We start from the raw sequence: 20,323 nt of genomic DNA, 5'->3' as shown, positions 1-20,323 counted from the left end.
AAACACAAGCTTTAAATGCAACATTAAACAAGATGGGCTTAATTGATATTTATAGGACATTCCATCCAAAAACAAAAGAATACACTTTCTTCTCAAGTGCTCATGGAACATTCTCCAGTATAGATCATATCTTGGGTCACAAATCAAGCCTTGGTAAATTTAAGAAAACTGAAATGGTGTCAAGTATCTTTTCCGACCACAACGCTATGAGACTAGATATCAATTACAGGAAAAAAACTGTAAAAAATACAAACACATGGAGGCTAAACAATATGCTACTAAATAACCAAGATCACTGAAGAAATCAAAGAGGAAGTCAAAAAATACCTAGAAACAAATGACAATGAAAACATGACGACCCAAAACCTACAGGATACAGCAAAAGCAGTTCTAAGAGGGAAGTTTATAGCAATACAATCCTACCTCAAGAAACAAGAAACATCTGAAATAAACAACCTAACTTTACACCTAAAGCAATTAGAAAAAGAAGAACCAAAACCCCCCCAAAGATAGAAGAAGGAAAGAAATCATAAAGATCAGATCAGAAACAAAAGAAAAAGAAATGAAGGAAACAACAGCAAAGATCAATAAAACTAAAAGCTGGTTCTTTGAGAAGATAAACAAGATTGATAAACCACTAGACAGACTCATCAAGAAAAAAAGGGAGAAGACTCAAATCAACAGTATTAGAAATTAAAAAAGGAGAAGTAACAACTGACACTCCAAAAATACAAAGAATCATGAGGGATTACTACAAGGAACTATATGCCAATAAAACGGACAACCTGGAAGAAATGGACAAATTCTTAGAAAAGCACAACTTTCCGAGACTGAACCAGGAAGAAATAGAAAATATAAACAGACGAATCACAAGCAGTGAAATTGAGACTGTGATTAAAAATCTTCCAACAAACAAAAGCCCAGGACCAGATGGCTTCACGGGTGAATTCTGTCAAACATTCGGAGAAGAGCTAACATCTATCCTTCTCAAACTCTTCCAAAATATAGCAGAGGGAGGAACACTCCCAAACTCATTCTACGAGGCCACCATCACCCTGATATCAAAACCAGACAAAGATGTCACAAAAAAAGAAAACTACAGACCAATATCACTGATGAACAGAGATGCAAAAATCCTCAACAAAATACTAGCAAACAGAATCCAACAGCACATTAAAAGGATCATACACCATGATCAAGTGGGGTTTATCCCAGGAATGCAGGGATTCTTCAATATATGCAAATCAATCAATGTGATATACCATATTAACAAATTGAAGGAGAAAAACCATATGATAAGCTCAATAGATTCAGAAAAAGCTTCTGACAAAATTCAACACCCATTTATGATAAAAACTCTCCAAAAAGTAGGCATAGAGGGAACTTACTTCAACATAATAAAGGTCATATATGACAAACCCACAGTCAACATCATTCTCAATGGTGAAAAACTGAAACCATTTCCTCTAAAATTAGGAACAAGATAAGGATGCCCACTCTCTCCACTATTATTCAACATAGTTTCGGACGTTTTAGCCACAGCAATCAGAGAAGAAAAAGAAATAAAAGGAATCCAAATAGGAAAAGAAGTAAAGCTGTCACTGTTTGCAGATGACGTGATACTATACATAGAGAATCCTAAAGATGCTACCAGAAAACTACTAGAACTAATCAATGAATTTGGTAAAGTTGCAGGATACAAAATTGATGCACAGAAATCTCTTGCATTCCTATACACTAATGATGAAAAATCTGAAAGAGAAATTAAGGAAACACTCCCATTAACCACGGCAACAAAAAGAATAAAATATACCTAGGAATAAACCTACCTAGGGAGACAAAAGACCTGTATGCAGAAAACTATAATACACTGATGAAAGAAATTAAAGATGATACAAACAGATGGAGAGATATACCATGTTCCTGGATTGGAAGAATCAACATTGTGAAGATGACTATACTACCGAAAGCAATCTACAGATTCAATGCATCCCTATCAAACTACCAATAGCATTTTTCACATAACTAGAACAAAAAATTTCACAATTTGTATGGAAACACAAAAGACCCCAGACAGCCAAAGCAATCTTGATAAAGAAAAATGGAGCTGGAGGAATCAGTCTCCCTGACTTCAGACTATACTACAAAGCTACAGTAATCAAGACAGTATGGTACTGGCATTAAAACAGAAATACAGATCAATGGAACAGGATAGAAAGCCCAGAGATAAACCCACACACATATGGTCACCTTATCTTTGATAAAGGAGGCAAGAATATACAATGGAGAAACGACAGCCTCTTCAATAAGTGATGCTGGGAAAACCGGACAGCTACATGAAAAAGAATGAAATTAGAACACTTCCTAACATCATACACAAAAATAAACTCAAAATGGATTAAAGACCTAAATGTAAAGCCAGAGATTATAAAACTCTTAAAGGAAAACATAGGAAGAACACTCAATGACGTAAAACACAGCAATATCCTTTTTGACCCATATCATAGAGAAATGGAAATAAAAACAAAAATAAACAAATGGGACCTAATGAAACTTCAAAGCTTTTGCACAGCAAAGGAAACCATAAACAAGACCAAAAGACAACCCTCAGAATGGGAGAAAATATTTGCAAATGAAGCAACTGACAAAGGATTAATCTCCAAAATTTACAGGCAGCACATGCAGCTCAATATCAAAAAAACAAACAACCCAATCCCAAATGGGCAGAAGACCTAAACAGACATTTCTCCAAAGAAGATATACAGATTGCCAACAAACACATGAAAGGTTGCTCAACATCACTAATCATGAGAGAAATGCAAATCAAAACTACAATGAGATATCATCTCACACCAGTCAGAATGGCCATCATCAAAATATCTACAAACAATAAATGCTGGAGAGGGTGTGGTGAAAAGGGAACCCTGTTGCACTGTTGGTGGGAATATAAATTGATACAGCCACTATGGAGAACAGCATGGTGGTTCCTTAGAAAACTACAAATAGAACTACCATATGACCCAGCAATCTCACTACTGAGCATACACCCCGAGAAAACCATAATTCAAAGAGACATGTACCACAATGCTCATTGCAGCTGTATTTACAATAGCCAGGACATGGAAGCAACCTAAGTGTCCACTGACGGATGAATGGATATAGAAGGTGTGGCACATATATAAAATGGAATATTACTCAGCCATAAAAAGAAACGAAATTGAGTTATTTGTAATGAAGTAGGTGGACATAGAGTCTGTCATACCAAGTGAAGTAAGTCAGAAAGAGAAAAACGAATACCGTAGGCTAACACATATATATGGAATCTAAGAAAAAAAAAAAAAGGTTCTGAAGAACCTAGGGGCAGGACAGGAATAAAGACGCAGACGTAGAGAATGGACTTGAGGACACGGGGAGGAGGAAGGGTAAGCTGGTATGAAGTGAGAGAGTAGCATTGACATATATACAGTACCAAATGTAAAATAGCTAGTGGGAAGCAGCTGCGTCACACTGCACGGGGAGATCAGCTTGTTGCTTTGTGACCAACTAGAGGGGTGGGATAGGGAACGTGGAAGGGAGATGCAAGAGGGAGGGGATATTGGGATATATGTATACATATAGCTGATTCACTTTGTTATACAGCACAAACTAACACAACATTGTAAAGCAATTATACTCCTAGAAAGATGTTCAAAAAAAAAGATTGAGGCTAAAATGAAATATTTACAGACAAACACCACCTGAGGTAGTTTACCAACAAGAGACTATCACTAAAGGAACTTTAAAGGATGTAGTTTAGGAAGAAAGAAAAACGCTCCCCAAAGGATGGTCTGCAATGCAAAAAGGAATGATGAGCAAATAAAATTGTAAACATTTATGTAAATCGAAACAAAAATGGTCATGTATTTTAAGAATAATTTCAAATTTGTGGATTTAAAACAGGACAGAATGAAAGTGCTGGGCAAGAATAATATGCAAGTCAAGACTGGGATCTAACTTGATGTTCCAATGTCTTTGTATTCTTTGGGAGTGGGATTAACATACTGTTTCACTTTAGTATATGTCAAGTTAAATATGCATGACAAAATTTCAAGGTAACCACCTAAAAATTAGAAATAGAGTGCTGAAATTCTAATTTACCGGGGGGTGGGGGGATGGAACAAAAATGAAGGAAAAATATCAATTAAAATATGGAATAAATATTTAAAAAAGCAAGATGATAGAAATCATCAAAATAAATATTAATGGACTAACCTTGCCCATTAAAAGATAGCAATCATCAGAGTGCATTACAAAATGAAAAACCCAAATTTGGAAATGTTTGTAAGACACACTCTACAGCATACAGGCACAGAATGGTTAGAAATGACGGAAGAAGACATGCTAGGAAATACTAAAGTTGGAATAACTATATTAATATAAAATAGGTTTTAAGTAGAAAGTATATTAAGGATAGACATGGTTACCAGGCACTTCTATGCTCCTAATAAAACAGCTTTGAATATATAAAACCCAAAGTGAGAGATCTATAAGTAGAAATAGAAAAACTCTACCATGATAATTGGAATATTTCGACAATTACTGATAGGTCAAACAGACAAGAAATTAGTCAATATATAGAATATTTGAACAAAAAAAATAACCTCAAGCAATCATATAGAGAATTCTGCATGCAACAATTAAAGAATAAACAGTCTTCTTACGTACACATGGACCATTTACAAAAATGATTAAAGTGCTATGCCATAAAGCAAGTCTCAACAAACCTCAAAGAAATGGTGTCATACAGACCACATTCTCTGAGCCCAATGCAATTAAGTTAGAAGTAAAACATAAAAAGATATACAGGAAATCCTCTTAAATGTGGTACATAAAAACATTTCTAAATAACTTGTGGGTCAATGAAAAATATAACACTAGAAATTCAAAAATACTTAGAATTGAATCACAATAAAAATGCTTCATATCATAACTGGTGGGATACTGATAAAACAGTACTTAGAGAGGTAGAGTTTAACCTTAAAAGCATATATTAGAGATGAAGAAAGACTGGAATAAATGAACTAAGTGTTGAATTTTAAAAGTTAGATAAAACCAATAGAAAGTAGAAGGAAGGAGAAAATAAAAATTAGGTCATAAAACAATAAAATAGAAAATAAATATACAATGGAGAGAATTAACAGAACCCAAAGTGGGTTTTTGAACAAACCTCTGGTAAGTTGATCAAGAGAAAAAAGACAAGGCACAAATAAATATTAGGAATAAAGGGTACATAATTACAGAGACAGCAGAAAATAAAAAGGTAAGTGGACACTAAGAAGAAGCTTACTAGAATAATTTTAAAAACTTAAGATTTTTTCAGAAAAATGTAATTTACCAGAACTCACTCAAGATATAGAAAGGCTGAATAGCCTTATGAATGTTAAAGAAATTGAAACAGTGGTAAAAAAAAAAAAATCTTCCTTGAAAGAAACCAAACACAAAACATCAGCCCCTGACAGTTTTATAGGCAAGTTCTACTAAACGTACAGGCTACAAATCATTCCAGTATTATACAATATTCAGAGAACTCATGAAGAGAGGTTCTCCAAGTCATTTTATGAGGCCAATGTAACTTTGAAACTAACATCAGACAGAGAGACACAGGAAGGAAAATTAACTACAGGCCAGTCTCATTCCTAATTGCAACCACAAAAATCTTAAACAAAATAATAGCACATAGAATCAAGCAGTACATACCAAAAGATAATATACAATGACTAAGTTGGGTTTATCTGAAAAATGCCAGAAGGGGGGTGGTTATCATTAGGATGTCTTTAAAAGTCATTCACCACATTAATAGGTAAAAAGAAAATAAATCATCTCAGCAGATGCAGAAGAAGCATTTGATAAAATTCAAAACCCAATCATAATTAAAATGTCCAGCAACTAAATATAAGAAAACTTCTTCAGCCCTAATAAAAGGTATCTACTAAAAATCTATAGTAAATATTCTTCTTCATGGGGAAACATTGGAAAGCTACCTTTTAAAAACAAGAATAGGACAAGGATGTTCACTATACCACTTCTGTTAAAGACAGCAAGTTTTTGCCAGTACGGTAATATAAGAAAAAGAGATTAAAGAAATAATGGTGTTGTGACTTTACTGAATTTATAGCAAGTTATTAAAAATAATAAACAAAAAATTCATACAGGAATTTAAAACCAAACGTTCTCCTGTGTGAGTGCTATCCACTCATGAAACCTACAGATTCCTCTGAAGGCAGCAGTAATGCCAGACAGAGCAGTCATCTCTAAAGAGGACAAGAAGGCACTAAAAGGCTTATGGTGTTACCTCTTGCTCTCCAGGGTTAAGGAAAGAGGTGTTAAGTACAAAAATAACACGATCTCAAAGAAAGGAAGTCTAATTTTTGGACGGGAGAATCATTTTTGGATCAGGCTCTAAATACTAATGCATATAACTCAGTCCTTTCAAAGAGGAGCCTAAACCTACATGTCTAAATCCCATCCACCTGAGGGTTAACAATAGTTCCACTTTCTCAAAAAAATCATTCTTTGTCTACTTTGGTCCCTTCTCAGAATGACTGCACTTATTGTAGCAGGTATTAAGAAGTTAATCACAGATTTGATATCTCTTATTTTACCATTTAAATTTTATATTGTTATTTATCAAATTCTAATTTCCTAATTTATAAATAGTATATCTCATTCCTGAATGAATGAGAGAGCAATTCTTCAACTGTCATTTAACTTTGCAAATATCTATCTATCTATCTGGTATCCCAGTACAGATGTCTTCCACATATCCTGAGGCCTGATATGATAATACTTTATCTCCAATGGCCTCTAATAAGTCAGGATCTAAAGAGTGACTCAGAGACGCTCCTGCAACAAAACTATAATATACCCTCCCTTGAGTATCTACAGATTGGAGCATGTGGAGATGAATAAAAGTGAATGGAGGCCAACAGTGATTAAAACCAAAGACAGATAATTTAAATAAATCATTTATATAAAACATAAATGAAACTGATCATTTATATGGATCATAAAACACTAGGCTACAGGAAAAAAATTAAGGAAGGAAAGAAAGAATTATATATGGAACTTACCTTGCCTATGAATCATGCCCCCATGCATGATTCTTGCAACAATACAGTGATTTAGCTCATTCATTTTTAAAGTGATTCCCTGTAAAAAGTTAAGGAAAAACAGAATTACTATAAGAGGGCACTTTTTATATTTGTGATTTTGCTGTAGATAACCTTAATTACAAAAGTTAGGAAAACATTAAAGAAAATACGGAAAATGAAGGAGAAAACTCTATTATGCCACGACAGAAATATTAATTTTGATATTTTGATTAGTGTAATAATAGTACACATACATTTTGTATAATGCTTTTTAATCCTATAATTATTTTCCATGTTGCTAATAATTTAAAACTTTTGTATCGATGTATAATTGACATATGCTTATGTAAAGTGTACAATTTGACAAGTTTGATATATGTATACATGTGTGAAACCATCACCACAATCAGGATAATGAATATATCCATCACTCCCAAAAGTTTTCTCATGCCCACTGGTAATCTACTTACACCCCTCCATGCCCTGCTCCCCCACCTCAACATCCCTAAGCAACCATTGATATGTTTTCACTGGCTATAGATTAGTTTTCACTTTCTATAAATGAACTCAAACAGTATGAACTCTTTTATGTTGCTTTTTTTACACTCACAACGTGAAATTCAACTACATCATTGCATGTATCAATAGTTCATTCTTTGTTCTTGCTGAATATTCCACTGTATGGATATACCATTTTGTTTATCCATTCATCCACTGAATTGCTTCTAGCTTTTGTCTCTTATAAATAAAGCTGTATTAATGGATTAGTCTCCACTTGGCCATGATGTATTTTTCCTTTTCTAAGATATGCATTTGTTTAGAATTTTTGCATCTATACTCACAAGGGTTACTGGTCTGCAGTTTTCTTTTCTTGCAAAATATCTGTTTTGGGTATCAGGGTAATGCTAGCTGCCTCTTCCTCCTTCTCCTTCTCATCAAAAATAGTAAGTTGGGAAGAATTCCTTCCTTTTCAATGTTTTGGGAAGAGTTTGTATACAAATTAGTACTGTTTATTACATGTTTGGTAGAATTTACCACTAAAGCCATCTTGGCCTGGAGTTTTCTTTGAGGGATTTTTTTTAACCTAAATTCAATTTTTAAATAGTATAGGGCAATTCAGTTTATTCCTTTTTAAGTGAGCTTCGGTAGTTTCTGTCTCCCAGTGAATTTGTCTATTTCATTTAGGTTGTTGAATTTATTGACATAAAGTTGTTTACCATATTTCCTTATTATTCTTTTTATATCTGTAGAATCTGTAGTAATGTCACTTCTCTTATGAATGATACAGGTAATTAGTGTCTTATTTTTCCTTGACTGATCTGATCTTGTCAAAGGAAAAGTTTTATTGATTTTTCTATTGTTTTTATTTTCTATTTCATTGATTTCCACTTTGATCTTTATTATTTCTTTCCTTTTACCCACTTTGGGTTTAATTTGCTCTTTTTGTTCTACTTTCTTAAGGTAGAAGCTGAGGTCATTGTTTTATTTCTTCTTTTTAACATTGGTGTTTAGTGCTACACATTTCTCCCTAAGTACTGCTTTAGCAGTATCCCACAAGTTCTGGTATGTTGTGGTTTCATTTTCATTCACTTCAAAATACTTAAAAATTTCCCTTTTGATTTCTTCTTTCATCCATGGGTTATTTAGAATTGGATAATTTAGTTTTCAAGTGCTTGGGGATTTTCCCAGACATCTTTCTGTTATTCATTTCTAATTTAATTCCATTGTGGTCTGAGAATATACTTTGATATTAATAGAGTCACTCCAGCTTCCTTTTGATTAATGTCATCATCATAGTATACCTTTTTCCATCCTTTTCCTTTGAAAAGATTTGTCTTCATGTATAAAGCATTTCTTGCAGGCAGTATATAATTCAGTTTTGCTTCCTCCCCACACACCAACCTGACAACCTCTGCTTTTTAATTTGGGGAATTTAGACTATTTACATTTAATGTGATTACTGATACAGTCAGGTATAAATATATCTTCTTGCTATTTGATTTCTACTTGTCCCACCTGTCCTATGTTCCCCTTTTCCTGCCTTCTTTTGGATTTATTTTCATACTATTTTTCTCTCCTGTTTTCTTATTAGCTATAATTGTTTTGTTGTTTTAGTGGTTGCTTTAGGGTTTATAGCATACATCTTTAACTTATCAGTCTACCTTCAAGTGATATTATACCATGTCACGTACAGTATAAGAACTTTATAACATTATACTTCCACTTCCTTCCTCCTGACCTTTGTGCTGTCATACATTTTACTTTTACATGTTAAAAAACCCCAAACAGGGCTTCCCTGGTGGCACAGTGGTTGAGAGTCCGCCTGCCGACGCAGGGGCCACGGGTTCGTGCCCCGGTCCGGGAAGATGCCACGGAGCGGCTGGACCCATGAGCCATGGACGCTGAGCCTGCATATCCGGAGCCTGTGCTCTGCAGCGGGAGAGGCCACAACAGTGAGAGGCCCGCGTACCACAAAACAAACAAACAAACAAAAAACCCAAACACATTGCTATTATTTTTGTTTAGACTTCCATTTATCTTTGAGAGAGATTTAAATGATAAGGATGTCCTTTAACATTTCATATACTGTAAGTCTACTGAATTATTTCAGTTTTGATATGTCTGAAAATGTTTTTATTTTACCTTTATTTTTTGATAGATACCTTTGCTGGGTTTAGAATTCTAACCTGAGAGGTTTTTTTTTTCCCTTTCAGTACTTTAAGTCATTGTTCTTCTTCTTCTTCTTTTTTTTTTTTTTGCGGTATGTGGGCCTCTTACTGTTATGGCCTCTCCCGTTGCGGAGCACAGGCTCCAGATGCGCAGGCTCAGTGGCCATGGCTCATGGGCCCAGCCGCTCCGTGGCATGTGGGATCTTCCCGGACTGGGGCACAAATCCACGTCCCCTGCATCAGCAGGCGGACTCTCAACCACTGCGCCACCAGGGAAGCCCCCGTTGTTCTTCTTAATTGTACTGTTTCTCATAAGAAATCTGATATCATTCTTATCTTTGTTCCCCTGTATGCAACATTTCTTTTTTATCTCTGTTTTTAAGACCTATTTATCATAGGTTCTAAGCAGTTTGATTATGAGGTACCTTGGTATTGTTTTCCTCATGTTTCTTGTGCTTGGGGTTCATTGTGATTCTTGCATCTGTGGATTTATAGTTTTCATCAAGTTTGGAATGTTTTCAGTCATTATTTCTTCAAATATATTTCCTGTTTCTTCTTCACTGTCTTCTCCTTCATAGACTCCAAGTAACCAAATATTAGGCTGCTTGAAGTTGTCCCATAGCTCAGTAATATTCTTTTCATTTCTTAAAATTCTTTTTCTTTCTGTGTTTTGTTTTGGATAGTTTCTATTGCTATGTCCTTTGAGTTCACTAATCTATTCTTCTGAAATGTTTAATCTGCCATTTATCCCATAGTGCAATTTTTCTGCTAATTCTAATATCTTTGTCAGTTGCATGTCCGTTTTGATTGATTATTCTCCACATTATAGGTCACATTTTCCTGCCTCTTTACATGCTTAGCAATGTTTGATTAGATTGCAGACATTGTGAATTTTATCTTATTGCATGCTAGATTTTTTTTTTTTTTTTTTTTTTTTTTTTGCAGTACGTGGGCGTCTCACTGCTGTGGCCTCTCCTGTTGCGGAGCACAGGCTCTGGACATGCAGGCTCAGTGGCCATGGCTCACGGGTCCAGCTGCTCCACGGCATGTGGGATCTTCCTGGACCGGGGCACGAACCCGTGTCCCCTGCATCGGCAGGCGGACTCTCAACCACTGTGCCACCGGTGAATCCCTAGATTTTTTTCTTGTAAATATTCTTAAGCTTTGTCCTGGGATGTAGTTCAGTTACTTGGAAATAGTTTGATCCTTTGGGTCTTGCTTTCATGATTTGTTAAGGCAGGTCTGGGGCAATTCTCTATCTAGGGCTACTTATTCCTCATTACTGAGGCAAGACCTTCCTAAGCACTCTACTCAATGCCCCTTGAATTGGTTTTTCTAGTCTGGCTGGTGGGAACAGGCAGTGAGTGTTGGGCACTGTTCCCTCTCATCCTTTTGGATGGTCTTTCCTTGGCTCCGGGTAGGTTCCTTTCATAAATGTGCTGATCATTATTCAGATGAATACCTGAGGGGGACCCTCTATAGATCTCTAGGGTTCTCTCTTTGTGCAGCTCTCTCCTCTTCAGTACTCTGTCCTATGAACTTTAGTTCTTTGGTCTTCCCAGGCCCTCAGCTCTGTCTCTTCAGGGAGTCTGCCTGCTCTGCCTCAGTTCCCCCTCACTGTGTTGTGACTTGGAAACTCTCGCATGTCAGTAAGGTGGGGCAATCACAGTGCTCACCTTATTTGCTTACTGTTTCTTAGGAATCACTGTCCTTTGCTGCCTGATGTCCAATGTCTTGAAAACTGTTACTTCATTTTGTGTGTTTAAAATTTGTTTTGGTTGTTTCAGGTGAGAGGGTAAATCTGTTCCTGTTACTCCACCTTGGTTGGAAGTGGAAGCTCTATATACTTAATGCCAGAATACTATTCTGTGGAATAGATTACTTTTACTTTCCAAATATTCACCATTATATGAGAAGCTTTCATAAACATATTTTTGCACTAGACTTGGTTGATTCTAAGAGTCACATGGGGACCTTTTAAATAATATTAACTTTATTTATTTATTTTATATTTTATTTATTTATTTTTGGCTACATTGGATCTTTGTTGCTGCACGTGGGCTTTCTCTAGTTGCTGCAAGCGGGGGCTACTCTTCGTTGTGGTGCACGTGCTTCTCATTGAGGTGGCTTCTCTTGTTGTGGAGCATGGGCTCTAGGCACACGGGCTTCAGCAGTTGTGGCATGCGGGCTCAGTGGTTGTGGCTCGCAGGCTCTAGAGCACAGGCTCAGTAGTTGCGGCACATGGGCTTAGTTGCTCCGTGGCATGTGGGCTCTTCCCAGACCAGGGCTTGAACCCATGTCCCCTGCAGTGGCAGGCAGATTCTTCCCACTGTGCCACAAGGGAAGTCCAATATTGAGTTTTAAACTCACTCTTTGGATTTAGATTCAGGAAGTGTGGAATAGAGCCCAGATCTGTATTTTTAACAAGCTCCCTTGCTGAAAACTGGTCTTAAATTTGAGATGATTAGGAGTAGGGGGACTCTGTCTTATCTTCTTCATTGGAAAATAACATTCTGTTAGAAAGTTCCATGAAAATATTTGAGACGTTATAATCTAGACCCTATCTGAATTTGTACAGTTCTATAAAATATAACTTTGCATGGTTCCTATTTTGTGGTTCTTAGATGTGGTAGGCAAGCAATTTAAAAAACTGGTTTATCAAATGTTTCTAGTCCCACATTCAACTGTATTGTTCAAGTATCATTTCCAACTTGTACATTCAATCAGCATCTATGGTTACCAAGAGAAGGTGTTCCTGGAAAAATGTTGTAAATTAATGTGTAAGTCAAATCTAATTTCAGAAGGGAAATGATAGTATGATGGGGGTTCCATCCTTGAAATTAATAAATTAATGTATTCATTCAACCAATATTACTGTGAACCTGTTATATGGCAGACACTCTGCTAGACACAGTAGTGAATGAGATAGACAGGGTCTCTCATGGCTAGGGAAAGTTCACTTCAAACCAACTGGAGTTAATATTTATTATTTTGTCTACTTCAAACATTTCTCTGCAGGGAGGAATTGATTCATGTTTTCTCTGTTCATAAGTTCCCAAATTCCAGGGAAAGGATTTGGCCCAGTTACTGCTGAACTTACCCCAGCTTGGGGTAAACTCCTGGCTTTTCCTTGTTTACATAAGCCTCTCCCCTGTTGTCTAAGCTATTTTAAGTTTGGTCTTTAACACCTGCAACTATGGGAGTACCAATCAAGAGAAATAATTATAAGTGAGATATTAAAAATGGGAAAACAAGGGTGTAATGGGAGTATAACACCCTTGGGAGATGGACCCAGCATACATAGTTGGATACATTGTAGAAGGTCCAAAAAGCAAAAGAGATCATACAGGTATATCCTGCACGGTAATATAATGTTTTTAACAGGACAAATAAGCAAGCAAATGAAGCTGTGTTAAATGTAATAGAAAACTATATTATTGAAAATATATTTCACATAAAAATAATTTCTGTTTTTATGGCAACCAATTAAAAGAAGAAATACACACCTTCACTAGGATCACAGAAGATGGAGGACAGGAGGGCTTCTTTAAGGAGACTTTTAGGGAAGAGTCAAGGCCATTTTGTGCTTTCTGAAAAATGTAACTCAGGGGTGCAGTTTTACGCTTTTACTCAGTCTATGTTTCTATGTAGTAAACCATACAGAAGATCAAGCAACTGTCATTGGATTGCTTTAGAATATGATGATCACAAGACATTTCTGGGCCTCCTTCTTGTGGTCACTTCCACTTTCCTGTCTGCTCTGATTGGCTGAACATCACCCCTCCTCCTGCTTCTCTGACGCAGCCTTCTCTCCGCTATAGCTCTGTCATAACTGCACCCGTTAAACAAACTGTGCTAAAGTGCATATTTACTTGTTTAATGTAGGTATTCCCTGGTGGTCCAATGGTTAAGACTCCACACCTCCAGTGCAGGGGGCACAGGTTCGATCGCTGGTCGGGGAACTAAGATCCCGCATGCCCCACAGCGTGGCCCCCACTCCAAAAAAAAAAAAAAGTAGGTAGCCTTGTGGAAACTGAGTTCCAGGAAGGGGCCATGTCTTATCTGCCACTACATCATTGGCGTACAGTGATCTGCACATAGTATAGGCACTTAAAAAAATTTGCTAAATGAGTGAATGAATATATAAAATGGGGCTTCCCTGGTGGCACAGTGGTTGGGAGTCCGCCTGCCGATGCAGGGCACACGGGTTCGTGCCCCGGTCCGGGAGGATCCCACATGCCACGGAGCGGCTGGGCTCGTGGGCCATGGCCGCTGAGCCTGTGCTCCGCAACGGGAGGGGCCACGGCAGTGAGGGGCCCGCGTAACGCCAAAAAATATATATATATATATATATATATATATATATATATATATATATATATATATATATATATATAAAATGAATGAGGGGAATATTAGACTTTCAGAGCTGGGTGGGATTTTGGGGATCGTGTAGTCAAGCACACTTTTGGTAATACTTGCTAAGCAAAGTATGAGCAAAACGAGGCCCACTGACATGAAGTGATTTGCCCGAGGTACCCAAAAGTTGCTACTGCCCGCACTCTTTTAAGTCAAAGAGTTGCTTGGAGAGCACCAGATTGGTGAGGTGATTTGCATGTCCCCTGTCTGCTGTAAGTCCTGAGATAATATAGTATAACTGGCAAAGAACAGTAAATGAGAATTACAACCCGAATGTCTAGAGTTGAGGGCTTTCTGGAAATTGCAATCATAGGATCACTGCTCTGTAACTCTTCCTATAACTTGGAAAGCAACTGGGCAATTTTCTTAAGTAATTTGTTTTCCTATATCCCAATATCCCTTTTCTATGCTCTGAGGAAAACATATGAATGCATACGTTTGAATGTTTTCCTTTTCCCTAAAGAAATGATTTCTCCTAAAACTTGGGACTTTCCCAATATCCCCTGTCTCAGTAGGCAGCATCATTGTCCATCTGGCTGTGAAAAGCCTAAAGCTTAGGGTCATCCTCAATACTTGCTTCTCCCTCAGTCCCCAATGTCAATCCATTATCAAGGTCTTTTGTTAAATCTATTCACTTCTTTCCATTTGACATCCATCCCTCTAGTTGAGTTCCATCATCTCTCCCCGTATTACTGTAATAACAGTCTCTTAACTGGTCTCCCTATATCCACTCTTGTCCCCCCCTCTAATCCATTCTCCAGAGTAATTATTTCTAAAATGAAAATCTGATCTTATCTCCCTGCTTGAAACTCTTCAATAGCCTCCCACTGTTTTTAAGACAAAAAACAGAATCAACACTTGTGAGGTCCTGTTCCTGCCGTACACCTTGTTTTCTACAGTCCAGCTGTGGTGCCTTCCTTCCATTTTAAAAACTATGCTAAGAGCCTTTTCACTAGCAGGTTTCTGCATATGCTACTTGGTTTGCCTGGATGGTCTCTACTCTCCCTGCCCCCTCTGTTCAGTTAACATCAAGGAGCCTCTCCTTGACCTTCCCAACCTGTGAAGATTCTATGAGAATGAGGCAGGGTTCAGCATCATTCTATTCCAATGCTACACCTAAGTCCTGAGAAAACAAATTCACATCAAATAGGTAGACATGAATGGAAGGAATTTTATTTTAGCAATGGCACTCAATTCTTTGAATGTCTTCCGAATTAGTCTTCCTCTAATTTTGTTGAAGGCAAAAGATCTGGAAACCACTAGACTTGTAAAAGGAATTTTAGACGTTCACTTTTTCAACACCAATTCCAATATTTCAAACTGTACCTTTCTTTGCTGCCCCAGAGGTTTTTACACTCTAGACTAATATATCAGGTCTGTCCTTTTTTGTTGTTGTTGAAGAGCAACTGTGAAAGGAGAGGTGGGAAGGAAAGCCAACATACCTTAGGCATGGTGTCAGGCAGAACAATTTTAGGTGGGGGTGGAGGGGTATGGTGGTGGCTTATTTAGGATCTGGAAACTGGTTTCTTTAAAACTATCCATGCCCTCCTTTCCTCCCCACCTCCTAGTAGTGTAGGTGGAAGGTAGCTGCTATAACTCATGCTGGGATTTTATGAGAACACAGAAAACTTTCTTTTCCTACTTACCATTGGTTCATCTGTGTTCTTTTGGAACTGGACCAGGCGAACTCTGGTCACGTTCTCCATATCCATGTCTCCATTTGCGCTTTCTGGAGAATCACCATTTAAATAGGGAGAAGTGGGAGGAGGTGTAACCCTCAATGCTTCATCACTGTAAACTTCATGTGCCACTACATCGTGAGTCTGAAGTAAGGCCTGATATTTTACAAAGGAAATAAAATATTAATAATAGAACTATTCCAGCAGAAGTCTATTATATAAACATATATAAAATTATTCTTTGCCTCTCAAAGGTATCTCTCATCTAAAGAGAACTCAAAGCACATTACACCTAGATATAGCCATGCCATAATTTCTTTGTGATAAATAATCACGATAGATGGATTTTTAAAAATGAAGGAACAAATGAAAGAATGAGTGAGCTAATCAATGAATGGATGTGTTTGTTGACTATCTGGGTAAGAGGTGTTTGATGCTATGAAAAAGTGCTCCACTAGCTTGTTCAATTAAAGTCTGACATAATGCAATTTCAAATAATTTAGCAGAAAGAATCATTTGTACATAGAGCTGGCAAATTTGTGCTGGGGCTTAAAATGGAAACAAATTTAAAAAGAAACAGTGCAATAATTGGTGCATTGAGCAAACAAACGTCTTTCATCAATGGTATTAACAATAACTCTGCTATATAACGCAAAGGGTAATTTATAACATACATCTCAGTAAAAGAAATAAAAACACACACAAATGTACCTGAAGAAATGTAATTTCCCAAAATATCACATGATATGGAGCTTAAAATCTAAACCTATTTAATGTTTTTGTTCATTTCTACTTTTTGGAGCACTTGAATAAATAAAAAGTAAGTTGACAGTTATTATTATGACTTCTTTTTGCAAAGCCCATTAACAAAGAAAAAGTGATTTCTTTGTATTGAGATCTCCATATGTCATCTTGGTGAAACTGGGTAATAAATATCCCTTGTTTCCCTAAAAGAGGCTATTCTTCCATTTACTGTATATTTTCTGCCATCATAAGAAAGTTTTTAATAAGCATGAATATTTGAACATTTCTACTTCAAAGAGAATTTTACAGCTAAGTATCAGTATGTTTGGTGCTTTATGCATTATATTTTCTTATATTTTCTTATAGTTACAGTACTAACTATAAATTCAGTTTTATTTTAACCTGTGATCTGTCTGGTAATGAAATATCTAGAGATAATGAAACATAATTAAAATCACCTTAAAAGTATAGCTTGTAGCATCTCAAATTAAGTTATTTAATTAAAAGATTTACCAAAGTCATGACTTAGCTATTTTAGGTACTTTAAAGGTACGCATACGACGCAAAAATAAGGTAACAATGTGGTAAAATCATAAAGAAGTGATGTTGATCAGACATCAATAGAGCATATGCTTGGAGTAATATACCCATTTTTTTTAAAAGCATCTTTATTGGAGTATAGTTGCTTTACAATGTTTTGAATTTGTAATGGAAATGCCGGATGTTTCCAAGATCTCAGAGGGCTGGTCTAAACTGGGGTCTAGATGAGGGGCACTGAAGGGCACTAAGCAGCACAGCTTGAAAGCAGGGCTCCACAATGGTCCTGGGGACCTTGGCTTCCTGACCAGTGCCCTGACTACACCCTGCACTAGTACCCCAGGCCAAAGTGGTGGTGGTTATGGTATGTGGGGAAATCCCTCTTTTTCCTGTTTAACTGTAGCCACTTAAGAGACTAAGATATAGGGCAGAAAGTAAAAATCAATAATAGACAAACTGAAAAACTTCATCTGTTAAAATTAGGTTCATTGTATTAATTATAGATGTGTCTTCTATAAACAGTGAATTTTAAAACAATTTTAAAAAAAACATGCTTTGTATGACTGGAGGATATATACCCAGGTAAACAGAGAACCAAGCTTCATTAGGATAATGCCAGTTACATGGGTTGGAGAAAGTGTTTGTACTGCTTTTTGCAAATGATTTCTATCCATCCTTTTAAATTATATAAGCAAACACTTGTATTTAATGTATTATTTATAAGGAAGGATAAGCCCACAATCACAAAAATAATACCAAAATTGAACTTTAAGAGAAAAATCCTTAAATTTTATCACCAAATGAGGTCATACTTGATATTAACCGCTATTTGCCACTGGAAAAGACTGCTACCACAAAATGAAACTTAATCCAATGCATATGCAAACAGAAAAAAAGGGGTCACTTACAGATTGTTTAAAAAAAGGCCATTAAAAGAGTATGCCAAATAAAAAATAAGGAAATCAGAGTTTGAAGATTTTTCTTCAAGTATGTCATGAGGTATGATTCAGCAATTGTTACTAAGCTGAAACAGCTATTATTTTTAATTATATAAGAAGAATCATTACATATTACATATGGAAGTAATAGGAAATACTTCCATATGTATGTAAAAAGGACGTGGACAAGACAACTAAGAACTTCAGACCAAAGTGGGAAAAATTCATTTAAAATTTATAGGAAAGGGACTTCCCTGGTGGTGTAGTGGTTGAGAATCCGCCTGCCAAGGTCGGGGACAAGGGTTCGATTCCTGGTCCGGGAGGATCCCACATGCCACGGAGCAACTAAGCCCGTGCGCCACAACTACTGAGCCTGAGCTCTAGAGCCTGCACCCCACAACTACTGAGCCTGCGTGCTACAGCTACTGAAGCCCATGTGCCTAGAGCCCGTGCTTTGCAACAAGAGAAGCCACTGCAGTGAGAAGCCCTTGCACCGCAACGAAGAGTAGCCCCCGCTTGCCGCAACTAGAGAAAGCCCGTGCGCAGCAACGAAGACACAATGCAGCCAAAAAAACAAAAACCAAAAAATAAAATTTATAGGAAAAAATACGAATTTTAGGTTTGAAAGTGGTTCCTCTGGCTTCTGAATTACAATTACAGGTCATAAAATTAATCACGTAATAATGAAGCTTTCATATCAACCTAAGGCGATTTTTAACCATCTTGTTATTTGGGAAAGTAGGATACAAATTTGCTTTTAAAAATAGGATCTAGAACAGAAAATTTTAAAGGAAAAAGTTAAAGCACTGACATTCTATTCTGTTTATATTGTCTTTACCCTTAATGTTTTATATTTTACACCTGCAATAAGCAAAGGATCTGTTCTTTTTTTAAAAATAAGTCTTTCAAATGGAGTAACTGAAGGATAGTGTAATAATATTTTTTATCATGACCTCTAGAGTACACATTAAAAAAATTAAATCTACACTGTTTTACTCTTAGTTACTGTAAATATTTATAAGTATCTGTATTTTTAAGTATAAGGTAATCCAATATTAAATCCTCATTTTAATGATCAGAAAGCAAAGAAAAAGATAATTGAAGAAATAAGTATAAAATTATAAATATGCTAAGAATAACTCCCAAACCTTGGTATAATAAAAATTATAAGCATTAAAATATTTTCCTTTAGCTATTAATATTTCTTTAAAAATACCAGATTTTGAAACCATGATCTTTCTTTAAAAATTTTTTTTTTTTTTTTTACTGGAGTATAATTGCTTTCCAATGTTGTATTAGTTTCTGCTGTACAGTGAAGTGAATCAGCTATATGTATACATATATCCCCTCCCTCTTGGACCTCCCTCCCCACCAATCCCTCCCATCTAGGTCGTCACAGAGCATGGAGCTGAACTTCCTGGGCTTTATAGCATGTTCCCACTAGCTATCTATTTTACACATGGTAGTGTATATATGTCAATCCTAATCTCCCAATTCATCTCACCCTCTCCTTCCCCCACTGTGTCCACATGATCTTAAAATGCTTATAAGATAGAAACCTCCAGCATTTAAAAGTTTAACACAGTATATATAGCTTGGAATTATATTTGCCACATGGGACATTATCCAAACATATGCTTATTTGGGAATGACCAATGAGTTCAAATTAAGTTTGTAGGAAAATCGATACTCATTACAAGTCAACCCACATTTAAGAGCACAGGCTTTGGAGCCAGTAAGATCTGGGTTTTGAACCTCAATGAGGCCACTTACTAGGTGGGTGACCTAAAGCAAGCCTCTTTGCCTTTCTAAGGTGTGGTTTCCTCTCTGAACTGTAAGATGGAGTTAATCACATCACTTCACATCCCAGCCATCAGCAAGTCCTGTCATGTCTAACCATCTCTAAAGTAGAATCCCAATTTGCTCATTTTCCACCAGCCCCGTCCTTCTTCAAGCCTCTACCACCTCACAACAGCCTCCTAATTGGTCTCCCTTTTTAAACTCTTAACCCCACTATAGTCCATTCTCTACACAACAACCCCAGCAATCTCTAAAGCACAGTTCTAACAATATTTTCCTGCTTGCAATCACTCAGTGTCATCCTACTGCAATCAGGAGAAAATCCAGACTCCTTACCATGGTCTGGAAGGCCCTATGTGGTCTGGCCTCTGCCACCCTCTCCAGCTCTTCTTGTACCACCCTCTCCC

The 20,323-nt window shown here is 36.7% G+C and overlaps 1 protein-coding gene across 10 annotated transcripts in view; it reads right to left on the bottom strand.

Annotated features, from left to right (window-relative positions):
- CASK (calcium/calmodulin dependent serine protein kinase) overlaps positions 1-20,323 on the bottom strand; it is a 387,139-nt gene that overhangs the window by 44,129 nt on the left and 322,687 nt on the right. For all 10 annotated transcript variants that reach the window (XM_060002631.1, XM_060002636.1, XM_060002633.1 and 7 more), the window contains exons 14-15: positions 15,865-16,053; positions 7,110-7,188 (exon numbers count right to left, since the gene is read on the bottom strand). In XM_060002631.1, the coding sequence (XP_059858614.1) occupies positions 7,110-7,188; positions 15,865-16,053 (268 nt within the window). The remainder of the gene's footprint in view (positions 1-7,109; positions 7,189-15,864; positions 16,054-20,323) is intronic.

Source organism: Delphinus delphis, chromosome X (genome assembly GCF_949987515.2).
Source record: "Delphinus delphis chromosome X, mDelDel1.2, whole genome shotgun sequence".
Taxonomy (NCBI): Eukaryota; Metazoa; Chordata; class Mammalia; order Artiodactyla; family Delphinidae; genus Delphinus; species Delphinus delphis.
The sequence above is the reverse complement of the archived record's forward strand: the minus strand, read 5'-3'. Positions and strand labels throughout refer to the sequence as shown.